At 40.4% G+C, this 12,348-nt stretch overlaps 1 protein-coding gene across 4 annotated transcripts in view; it reads right to left on the bottom strand.

Moving 5' to 3' along the window:
- Positions 1–185: 185 nt before the first annotated feature.
- The window catches only part of OSBPL1A (oxysterol binding protein like 1A), a 187,203-nt gene continuing 175,040 nt past the window's right edge, over positions 186–12,348 (bottom strand). For 3 of the 4 annotated variants that reach the window (XM_069468507.1, XM_069468508.1, XM_069468509.1), the window contains 6 exons: positions 11,867–11,956; positions 11,503–11,629; positions 8,629–8,745; positions 7,874–7,997; positions 6,686–6,776; positions 188–1,676 (listed from right to left, as the gene is read on the bottom strand). In XM_069468507.1, coding sequence (XP_069324608.1) covers positions 1,574–1,676; positions 6,686–6,776; positions 7,874–7,997; positions 8,629–8,745; positions 11,503–11,629; positions 11,867–11,956 — 652 coding nt within the window. In that variant the 3' untranslated portion in view covers positions 188–1,573. Of the gene's footprint in view, positions 1,677–6,685; positions 6,777–7,873; positions 7,998–8,628; positions 8,746–11,502; positions 11,630–11,866; positions 11,957–12,348 lie in introns of all 4 variants that reach the window. The other variant, XM_069468506.1, reaches the window with a different exon arrangement.

The following is a 12,348-nucleotide window of genomic DNA, read 5'->3' as shown; positions in this document are numbered from 1 at the left end:
TTCAAGGTGGAGTTGGCCACCAAGCGTAATATAGCAATAAACTTCATGCAAGCATAAAACCTTGTATTGCTCATTTTTATAACTTTAGGAGGTACACAAACAACCAAACACAAACGGCCTTAAATCATTTTAGGCCTGTGAAGCAATAGCATTTTCCAAACTCTGCATAATTTTTTTTTTTTTTTAAAACCATTCCCACTCTACCAGATCTAGTCAAGGATTTTCTAGCTAGGTACTCCAACTTGATAATTCTGTGTTTGGAACTCACACCAAATGAATACAGCACCTGTTTATCTATCTGCCCACTTCTCACTGTGCATGCCACATAGCTGGTTAGCTCTTTGGCCCTGGGGACTGTGGCATCATAAAGACGACTTTGAAAAGACACTTTTGATAATTTACAATTAGTATTAAGTGGCAACATTAGCATATTTGAAATTTTTAAAGAAACCACACTTTTTTGGAACATTCTAAAGCCTTTATTTAGCATCAGGTAGATTATTATTTCATTATAACACTTGTTAACTTCAAGACAGCAATTAATTTACTGGCAGCTACCTAGGGCCCCTTGGAGCAGTATCTCAGTCTGGAGTTTGGTGGATAAATACTATAAGATTAATGTACCCCAATTAAAGGGGCAAAGCTCTACTGTACAGTTCTCCATACATATTTTAAGTACACAGGTGCCTTGCAAACTTGAAATGCATAAGACCTCCTTTTATATAATTTGATACTTACAATACATACATGAGTGCAACTTAATTTCTCTGGTGGCATTTGCCACTGGAAGTTGAAGCATTTGAAAATCTTGTCAGGTAATGGTGATTAAAATCAGTATTTCTAGGGCATTTTGTGAATTACTAGATTTTATACATATTTTCAGTTAAAATGTACAATTTCAACTTATTTTAATGACAATGATTACAGAAAATTGTAAAGGCAAATTCAGAGCACTAAAATAAATAAATGAAATACCTTGCAGTTTAATTCTTTAGAATTTTCAAGTCAGGAATACCTACTCTGAATATTCAGGCATATTTTCTTTTTGGAGCTTGGAAGGGGTAAAATTGAGAGGATGAGTATGAATAAAAGCCTTCTTATCAATGGAGTCTTTACAAAAATGACATAACCTCTACATTTGAGCACATATTATATAGGAGAAGTCTAAACATTTCAAAGTTACTCTAGAACATTCAAGCATGACAGCATAAAAATATTCAAAATAACTTGATTTGGTATTACTATATAATTCCATAAAGCTAAAGTTACACTTAGGTATAAACCTTCAGTAAATATGGCAACAGCAACCATAAAAAGCATATTCTCCAGCAGTTCCTCTTACCTCTATATAAAACAGTATTCCAAATAAGTACATTTTATAGCAAAATTATGCATTTTTCCTAAGACTTTCATCACCAATATCACCTAGGCCCTACTTCTGTTGGGTGAAGTGCAAGTTATCTCATAGAGTAGGTTTTTCATTTTTAAAACATGAGTAGAAACCAAGGGAAAAAATTTAAAAACATAGGTTTAAGACTTATTTGTAGATTAAACACCCTGACTTTTCTGCATTTTAATAAATGTCAGGCAAATTGAAGTAGTTTCTGTCCCAGTAGCTGCCGGAGTAAATCCAGTCCTGTGCTCCATTGTAGGGATTAGGACCTTGATGGAACCACCTGTTTAAAGAGAAAGGACAAGATTTACAAAATCACAAGGCCTCTGTTGTCCACAAGCTTGTGGTATTTCCCTATTGCAGCAATGTACTTCATTGTGTGAGTTAATGATTTCCAAAGAGACGCTGAAGCAGTGATGCTGTTTTTCTCTTTAGGGAACAGGTCTGTAGAATAATACTCCAAAAGGGGTAATGATACCACGCAAAAGAGTTATCAATCTCCGACAGCATCTGGCAATACTAGATAGAAGCAGGGTCTTCTAATAGGGCTGTTAGAAACAATGTCTAACCAGTTCACCTGGCCCCACTCCTTATCTTCCACGAGAAGGCAATCTTTTGCTTTAAGCAGCCAGGAATAAGGAAATTAACTTTTAGAACAATATGTAAAGTGCCTGGTTTAGAGTAAATGCCCTCCAGACTCTTAAAGCTCCATTTTATAGATGAGAAACTCAACGTTGGAGCAATTAAAGAACTTGCCCAAGCTAGTAACTGATAACAAACTTAGGCTTAATTTTAAAGACCATGATTTTTCTACACATAATCTGAAATTAGTCTAAATCTCTCTCTGGGTCTCCAGTTCCTCAATGCTAATATGGACTCTTTGGTTACATTTAGCTTCTAACAACTTAACTTGTCCCATTCTAATGCTAGAAAGAGCAGCCCTAATCATTTTCTTGCACTTTGAAAAACATGTCATACCTTTTCCACGGTACCAGCTTTCTTTAGGTAATGGAAATGCAAAATTACTTGCTCAAAAGGTTTACAATTAAATCTGTGTAACATTTTCTAAATATAATTTAGTTTTCAGAGTAACATTTATGAAAAGTTTTCTATGTATTTCCAAATAAATTGTTTCTAAAAATATTTAGCTATTACAGGCAACAAAAACAAAATTAGACAAATGGGACTATATTAAACTAAAACACTTCTGCACAGCAAAGTAAACAATCAACAGTGAGGAGACAACCTGTGGAATGGGAGAAAATATTTGCCAACTATCCATCTGACGAGGGACTAATATCCAGAACATACAAGGAACTCAAACTCAACAGCAATCCCCCCCAAATTATCCCATTAAAAGGTGGGCAAAGGACATGAATAGACATTTCTCAAAAGAAGACATACAAATGGCCAACAGGTATATAAAAAAAAATGCTCAATATCATTAATCATCAGGGAAATGCAAATAAAAACCAAAATGAGATCATATTCCAATTAGAAGGGCTATTATTAAAAAGACAAAGAATAACAAACGCTGGCGAGGATGTGGAGAAAGGGAACTCTCGTATGCTGTTGGTGGGAATGTAAATTAGTACAGCTACTATGGAGAACAGTATGGAGGTTTCTCAAAAGACTAAAAACAGAATTTCCATATGATACAGCAATCCCACTACTGGGTATTTATCCGAAGGAAAGGAAATCATTATAACAAAGGGATACCTGGCACCCCCATGTATATCACAGCACTACTCACAATAACAAAGATACGGCATCAACCTAAGTGTCCACCAGTGGATGAATGGATAAATAAAATGTGGCATTATAGACACAATGGAACACTAACTCAGACATAGGAAAGAATGAAATCCTGTTATTTGCAGCAACATGGGTGGAATTTAAGGTCATTATGTTAAGTGAAATAAGGCAGGCACAGAAAGACAAATACTGCATGTTCTCACTCATGTGGGAGTTGAAAAAGTTGATCTCATGGAGGTAGCAAGTACAATGATGGTTGGCAGAGGCTGGGAAGGGGGTGTGTGTGGGAGGGATGAAGTGAGGCTGGTCAATTGGCATAAACACACAGACAGAAGGATAAGTTCTAATGTTTGACAGTAGAGTTTAACAACAATGTATATTTCAAAATCATTAGAGGAGAGGACTTGAAATGTTCCCAACACATAGAAATGATAAACACTCAAGGTGATAGATATCCTAAATACCCTGACTTGATCATTAAACATTCTGTGCATAGAACAAAATACCACCTGGTCACCATAAAAATGTACAAATATAATGGACCAATACAAAAATTTTAAAAATATTCAGCTATTAAGAGTGAGGTTAGATTTGTTTGAAAAGTTCTCATCATCACCACAGTAACAATAAAAACCCTAACAGAGAAAAAAAATTCTTTACATTAGGCTAATTCCTTGAAGGATCAATGCCCATTAGACCAAGTTTTCTAGAATACTATCATATAAATTATTTAGGTTTGGGAAGTTTTTCTAATTAGAAATTTAGAAAGTTTACTTTAAATGATCAAAATAGGGGTTATTCAGACTTTGGATACACTACAAATTCTCAGGAACCATTATATAATCAAGGTCACATAATTTTTGTTTAATGTGAAGTATACAGTTATTATATTCCTTTGGGTTTCAAAAGTCTAAGCAGTAAAATTACTTTTGTAGTCGGGCTTAACCAAGTCAAGTGCTTCAGAAAAGCAGGCAAATCAACATCAAGGTAATCAGGAATAATCTTAGGAGTTAATCGAGCCCCAGGCCCTGTGCCACCAGATTCCTTCCATACAAAACGGAGAGAGAGACAAAAAGCCCAAGTTGCAACGAGGCATTTCACAGAGGGTATGTTTAACAGCAAAGGATGCTCCTGTTCACATGTGAGCTTCTAAAAAAACGTTCTCTAAAGCCTGTGTCTGCAAGTCTACTTTGGGGTCAGCTGTTACTGGCGACAGTTCAGCCGGAACACCGCACTAAAGATGTGCACCTCCAGAGTAATGGTCTGACACAAGGGATTAGGGTCTTCCTCAACTCCCAGTCCTCTCAGTCTGAGCACTCGTGTCTGGAAACTTCTCTGCTGCTATCGCCCCTTCTCCCTTCCCCCACAGAAAAATCCAGTTAATTTGTCTTTTTAAAGTCTTCAAGATTTTAGAAAAGTGTGAGAAAGATTTTAGGAAAGAGATGTGTTACCCTTTAATTCACTATTTCGGTCTACAGAGTCCACAGGTCTTTATCAGTAAAATGACACTTGATAAAAATACTACTCCTACACAATGCTTATACTGTGGGAGACTGTGCGCCACCACTTTTTTTTTTTTTTTTTGCCTCATCTCTTGTCCTTCTCTACAAATGCTGTGTCTCTCGCCGGTTCTCCCACTTCCTCCCCACACCCCAGTACAGCCTGCGGCTCCTCCGAGGAACAGCCCAGGCTCACAGGCCGCCGTTATCACAAGCAGGGAATCACTGCTTACAGCCTGACAAACTCTGTAGCCCGAACTCTCTTCAAGTGAGGGACAGGAATATTGGCAGGAATGCCAGCGTTTAGTATGGAGAAACTTGGAACACATTAAAGGAAATTTTGGGGGTTTGATTTTTTATGAGGGCTAGCCAGCTAGTTAGCACCACCCAGGAGAAAATGCTCTTTTACAGAGTTGCCCCAAGGCCCATCCCTGCTCAAACTGAGCCAAATGATTCAAAAAAAGCACTGTCAGTCATGAGAACAGTCAGTGACTGTGCAACCTCATTATCCCCACTGGGAAAGAGCTCAAAGCACATATTCTTCTGACAAAGGGTCAGTAGATCATTTTAGAGATCTATGTATTCATAGAACTGCTGATGCTAAGAGACAGACGTGGAAGAAAGCATGTGTAAGGCTCCAAATGACAGCTCCTAAACGTAGCTTTTAGTTTTTATTTTCAGGCTGCTACAGAGTTGTCCAAACATCTTTGTTTTCTAAATGCTAAGACTTTTATCTGAGAGTAAAAATTCTTAGTGTACTTTCTGCTTATTATATATACCTGAAAATGTGACCAGAAACAATTAGAAATATAGTGCAAAAGTGGGCTTTTCTGCAAAAGAGAATAGAACGATAAAATGTATTAAATCCTTTCAAAAGGGACCACAGCAAAGCAACGTGGCTTTGACTAAAGGCTTAATGAAGGTGGAGCTGTGTGTTACTGAGCTGTGTGCCCCTGAGCACGTTCCCTAAATGAAACACGTCAGCATGTGGGTTCCTCCAGCGCACAGATTTCTAGACCAGAGGTTTTCAAACTGTATTCCGCGGAGTATGTGCACGGCAGGGGAAAGCAAGGAGTGGCCCAGGCCCTACTTCTTGTCCCACCAGAGCAGCTCTGTTTGCATGTGTTTTATATTTACAGATTCTTTGAGTTCATTTGCAAAAAAGATCTTGATGCTAACAAAAAAGGCCAAAAACCACTGCGTTAGATGATATGTAAGGTTATTTCTACTTATAATAATTATCTTTCTCTAAGATGCAAAAGGGCTACCAAATGGTATCTATTAGAATGGTTGTAAAATTATGCCCATATTGGCTCTAAAATTTATTTATTTCATAACCTTTGAACTATGGGACAATGGTTTCTATCATGTGATACACATGTAGAAAATGTTTTTAGGCTATTCCTATTTTCAAGTGATTCTATTACTCAATAAGTGATTACTAAGTGACTCCTGATTCTTTAAAAAAAAATTTTCAACAGAAATTTTATTTCCTACTTTCTATTTCCGAATAGAATCCAAGGTGTTACTTTATACAAATCCTATTTCCATTACCTGTCAAATCCCTTATGTTTGGAAAAGTAAAGACATTGTCTAAGTATCATTGATACATGATATACATATAACCAAATGGCCTTATAATTTATTCACATATATATGCAAATGGCTCTGAAATTATTTTTATGCCAAAATCTATGATTCTGGATTTTACTTTCCCTCTCATAAGGAAAGGACAGGGTTTGCTAGATAAGGAAAGAAGATAGGATGCTCAATTGACATTTATGTGTGGTATCTGAGTGGGATTATTTTAACTTGAATTTCCCGGTAGTCATTTTTCTTTGTCACACGTGCAACTCCTTCAAGCTTGACCACTTCATGTCAGTGGAAATAACTTTTTTTCTCAGGCCTGGAAACAACCCGGCAGGGCGTATGCCCGCCAGGCCCTGGCTCTGGAGTTCACAGCGTGCGACACCCTGCCTTGTCCACACCCCGCGGCCTGCCTTAGGGCTCTGCCACATGTTCTGAAAAAGGCACGCACCTCGTCTTCCAGTCCTCTTCCGACTTGGACCTATTTTTGCGGGCTGCTCTTTGTTTTTCCTCAAGTCGTTTCTTTTCTTCACTAGCTTGATCTGAAATAAGAACACGGATAAAAAGCGTTTATTCTCTGTGCAGAGGATTCAGGCACAGTACTAAGCACACTGGCCTTATGGAGAGGCACCAGCCACAGGCATTAGCACGACCTCCACTGTATCGGAACACAAACACCACAGTCAAACATCAAGTTAAAATTTTAACACACATCCAAGCGAGTAAGAGGCGGCGCTGGCATTCCAGGCACACAGCTCTTCCGACAGCCTGTGCCCTTCACCTTTGCATTTACCAAAAGAACCTGCTTATTCTTATGCCAAAAAAACTGTTGAAAATCCTTCAACAAAAAATTGCGTTTAAAACCTGAATGTGAAATCCTAAATTTTTAGTGAGACCTCAGAGCTTTTTCAGAGTCCATTCATAAGAAATTGAAACACTTTTCCAAAATACTGTTGGTCCTTCTCACTGAAGAGAATCAGAATATTCAGGTGGAACAGTTTTTCTCAACCTTGGCACTAATGACATGTTGGATCTGATGCCATGTGCATTAGAGGACGTTTAGCAGCACCACTGGCCTTAGATGCCAGCAGATGCCAGCAGCACCTCCCCAGATGTGACAGCCAAAGTCTCTAGACCTTGTCACATATCCCCTGGCAGGGAAAACTGCTCCCCTTTTAAGAACTACTGAGTTAGAGTAAATTTAACACTTTCAGATAAAAATATAATTAACCAAGGGGGGGGCCATACTCTTCTATGAGGCTCACAAAGTGATACATAAATTCTGAAATATATATAGTGACATAATTAGTCAGAATACAGGTTAAAGTTGATAAGATGCTACTGTTTTCTCAAATTCCCCTCTGACATTTAAGATTCAACTCTGGTCATATGCACGGATGAATTATCGGGGGGGGGGGGTGTTACTGAAATAATGAATATGATGAGCCAACAAGGTCTGCCTCAGATTTTCAAATTTAAAACAAAAGTTACTGAATTTAAACTGAATTATAATTCAAAAATCTGAGAGAGACTAGAAATGTCAGGACCCCAAATGATGCTAACGATCACCAGGAATGAAACAAACCACCACCCCCAGAGGGAGTACCCTTCCCCGGGAGCACCCTCGGGTGCCAGGTACCTATCTCTCCGTTCTCCATGGCTCTGATGTCAGGCCGCAACCTGCAGTCCGTCTTAGGAATCACACTCTCCATTTCCTTGTCTACTTCATTCAAAACCATTGCAAAACTAGTAAAATTATACATCTGAAAAGAAGCAAAACGATCGAATTAACACATGCCAAGGCCTGATGCTAAACGGAAGGCCCCCGAAAGTAGAAAGTTCGATGTGACAGTGACCCCTCCCTTCTGTGGGGATGGTGCTCAGTCTTTCTCAGATCACACATAGCTAAGTGTTTTCCCCCAAATCTGCAAATCTGTGGGTATTTGTCTCAAAGCAATCTCAAAGCAGGCCTCACAGAGTAACTATCCTCTATCACTATCAACTTTAAGTAGAACTATAAGCAAAAGCAACATTCTTCTTTATTCTTCATTAAATTCATTCTGTGCTGGATCTCGAGGGCTTCTACTGACCAGACTGTATCATCTCGTACTTATCGGGGGCCAAGCATTCCCCTAAGTAACTATTAAAGGAGCCCCCACGAGGTCCCACCCAGCACATCCACCCAGAAGACACCAGAGGGACGCACAGAACGGACGTGTGGGCCTCAGGGTGAGAGGGGGACACGCACACAGAAGCCAGCGGGGAGGACGACCGCGGGGCATTTTGATGGCCACTGGCCTAGGTCTCGATGCTGCCTGGCCTGGCTCTGCACATGTCCTGGAAAGAGCCCTGAACAGAAACAGTGAGGCCACGTCCAGCAAACCCAGGCCTCACCTGGGCAGAATTTGGAGGCCGAGGGGCTATTCGCCACAGGAGAACGCTTCCGGGGATGACAAACACGCTTTCAGAATCTGGCATTGGCATTTCGTCCGACTCCTCAGCACTGCTCATCTAGAAAAGCCAATGGAGGAACAGAACTTAAGTAAAACATTTTAAAATACAGCCATGTGCCACACAATGATGTTTCAGTCAGCGACGGACCATACATGTGGCTGTGGTCCCGGAACATTCTAATGGAGCACAGGTAGAAAACACACGTTGATACTGGCAACTGCCAGTCAAGCCGGGAAAATGACTGACTGATACTCAGTAATGGTGCTGGGACACTTGCTTTTCCACATGACAAAATATATATAAACAGAAATATAGATACCACCCAGGTTTGTGCCAGTACACTGTATGATGTTTGCACAATGACAAAATTGCCTGATGATGTATTTCTGCGAACGTATCTCCGTCACTAAGCAACACCTGACTATATACATACACTCACAAATTGCACAATAACCATCATTTATTGCACGCCACTAGAATGTAAACCACCTGAGGGCAGGGACATTCTGACTTTCTAATTCTTACATCTTTCCCTTTTAATTCTTCTATCTTTACCTTTGTAGGGAGCCAACAGATACTAGCTGAATGCCTGATAAGTGCTATGAGTCTTGGGAACTTTCTGTGTTGGATCACTGAGTGTTAACTTGTGTTTAATACATCATCATCATCATGCTATTCTACAATGTTTTGTTTTTAAAGCTTTTTTTTTTTTTATTATTTTTAAGACAAAATAACTCATTGGAGCATGTACTGAGGACCTTCTAAACGCTCTGCACTGGGGTGCCAGAGAGGCACAGAACTGCCTGGCTTTCGAGGGGCTCACACACCAGACAGGCACAGACAATACGCGGAACATTCTGAAAACAGCAGAAGGTTATGTTCTTGGGGCAGAGTTAGCTAAATTTATCAATGACACAAAACCAGTAGGGATCCTGAATGCATCTGATAAAAAGAGAATTTTAAAAGAAATCAGGCTAAAAATGAAACTAACATTTCCTTTGGGTGCCCTCCCCACGGGCACAGCTATGCTAGGTGCTCTATACACTTAGTCGTCATGTAATAAACCCAGGAGGAGATATTATTATTGCAGTTTTATACATGAAGTGTTCAAGGCTTTGGACGGTTAATACCCCCAACATCACACGGTTAACAAATCTAGAACTATTGGTTGAGACACTTTCAGGGAATATACAGTTGAGTAAACGGCAAAGAGGTGACAACACTGGTGGTAACAATTGCCCACGGCATCTGCGTATGTTCAGGAACGTCAGAAATCGACGCCAGGCAGATGCACACGGGAAGGAGAGGGACCGGACCAAGAGCGGATATGTGAGAATATTTATTCTCTCCAAGGGGCAAAGGCCGCTTTTCTAGAAGCCTGACTGGAATTTATGGGACATAAGGAATATTTTCTGGAATTTCATCAATGCCCTTTGCTGTCCCTGCTCTGTGAACGAGGGCCGGGTGACAAGCGCGTTGGCAAGGTTGTCTTTGCCACGTTGCCCCCCGTTGGCACGAGCTGTGGCTGAGGAGTTTGTGTCGGGGGTCCCAGGACCCTGGGACGTGTCCTTCTCCAGCCCCTAAGTTTCCCGCCAGCCGTGGAGAGGAGTCAGTGCGCCTCACAGAATGGGGACGCAGGTGGCACCGGGCCGGGAGGGGGACAGCAGAACTGTGCACGTACAGCTCGAGGGAAATAAAAAGCAGCAGCAGCCCCAGCCACGGGAAGCAGCACGCTCTGGCCATTTAACAACACTCTTCTCACCTCAGGAGCGTGGTCAACTCCATTTACAAAGAAAGTCACTAACAGACACACCTTCGGCCTTCAAGGAATATCAGGGCTTCCTAAACTTTCACACATGTAAGAAAGACCTGAACAGCCCAGAGAGTGCTACTCAGAAGGAGGTCTGAGGCGGGCCGGGGAGCCTGCATTTTAAACGAGCTCGCAGACCATGCTCAAGTTCCCAGTCCTGGAAGTCCTGTCAGCAGAAAGGACGTTGTCAGTCCTTACGACAAGCAGATGCCGTGCTGGGCCCTCTGCGGGGCAGAGCGGTGGGCAATCTGCCCAAGCTCACACTAGCCATGCGTGGTGGGGATGAGATTCTAACCCGGAGTTCGCGCTCTTAACCACGATGAGGAATCGGTCCTCAAACACGTATTTCCTGTCCGAACAGGTGCAATCTTTCTCTAGCTCGCAGCATTTCTGCCTGGAGGGAAGGGACAGGAGTCTGCCGACCCCGAGAGCCTGCTGGGGGCCGCGCGACAAGAAGCCGTGTGCCTCACTCGCAGGAAATTCTATCTGGACGTTAACTGTCCCGCAAAGAAGAAAATTTAGTAAGAAGAGGACAGCAGCCCAGGGATGGCTCCTTCAGCTACGATGGTCTTAACTTCAGTGATTTTTGTGATAAGGTAACAAAACTGATAAGAAGCATGAAAATGTAAGAGAGAATTTTGGAAGAAATTTTAAATATTCAAACAATTTTAACCCCTAATGCATATAAATAGGAGGAAAAGAAAATTTGTCTCACTACGATGAACTCCAACTTTCCAAAGCTACGTGAATTGAATCAAAATCTCCAGTACAACTATAAAACTCGTACATATCCATATCCTATACAAGGTTATGGCAAACATTTGCTACTAAGGCAGATAGCTGCTCATTAAAAAGATACAAAGAGAAAAATTACATGCACTAGCAAAAAGAAAAAAAAACAAAAAACAGTCAGACTGTAACCCAGTAACAGGCCAACTCCAAAAGGATTAGCACAAATTGAAGAGTCCAGTTGTTCCTTTGATACCACCTGACAGGATGTTCACCTGTTTGCTGTTTTTCTTCTCTTCGGTATTTTTCTTATCATTTTTTTTGTAAGCATCAAAAGTGGCAGGGTCAACACTGTATAAACATTCGGTCCACTTCCCATAGAGCGCACAGAGCTTCTTTTTGCTGTCAAGAGAAATTGATGTTTAGCCAACAATTAAACCAGTGTTTTGCAGTAACTGAAGATTGCTATAGAGGTTTGTATGAGTCAGATTTTTTTAAAGAAATAGATACTTCCTTGTAGAAGATTTTTTTCAACTTCTTAGAGCACTTAGTTCTATATTACTGCAGCATATTTTAATACCGACATTTTACCTAGTGAACAACATCTATATTATTCAACACTTAAAATGGAAATTTTACCTTTTATCTTGGATGTAGCCTTCAACTTTGTGTAATTCCTTACCAAAAAGGCCACATGGCTTAAAATTCAACACACATTTGTCTCCAGTCCTATAAAGGAAGTATGAAATTCAGATTACCATTCAAAAGAAGCAGTAGGGAATAACAACTGTGATAACCTTTCTAGCAACAGCTGTTTACTGACTTTTTATATATGCCAGGTTCCACACAGAAGTTATCATGATTAATCCTCAATTAGTAATGTACCCACTTTAAAAAAAAAGTATACAAGGTTCATATAAAGAATAAATGGCTTGGCTAAAGTCACAAAGTAGGATTTGAACCCAACTGTTTTTAATAATTCTTATGTCACCCTCCCCCAACCCTGTATGATCAACAAACTAAACAATAGAAGCAAAATGAACTGCGACTGGAACTAAGATTCACGGAGGCTGGGGAAGCTCAGAGTTCACCCAACCTTCCTTAATCAGAGACTTTAATGA

Source organism: Eulemur rufifrons, chromosome 5 (assembly GCF_041146395.1).
Source record: "Eulemur rufifrons isolate Redbay chromosome 5, OSU_ERuf_1, whole genome shotgun sequence".
In the NCBI taxonomy this organism is placed as follows: Eukaryota; Metazoa; Chordata; class Mammalia; order Primates; family Lemuridae; genus Eulemur; species Eulemur rufifrons.
The sequence above is the reverse complement of the archived record's forward strand: the minus strand, read 5'-3'. Positions and strand labels throughout refer to the sequence as shown.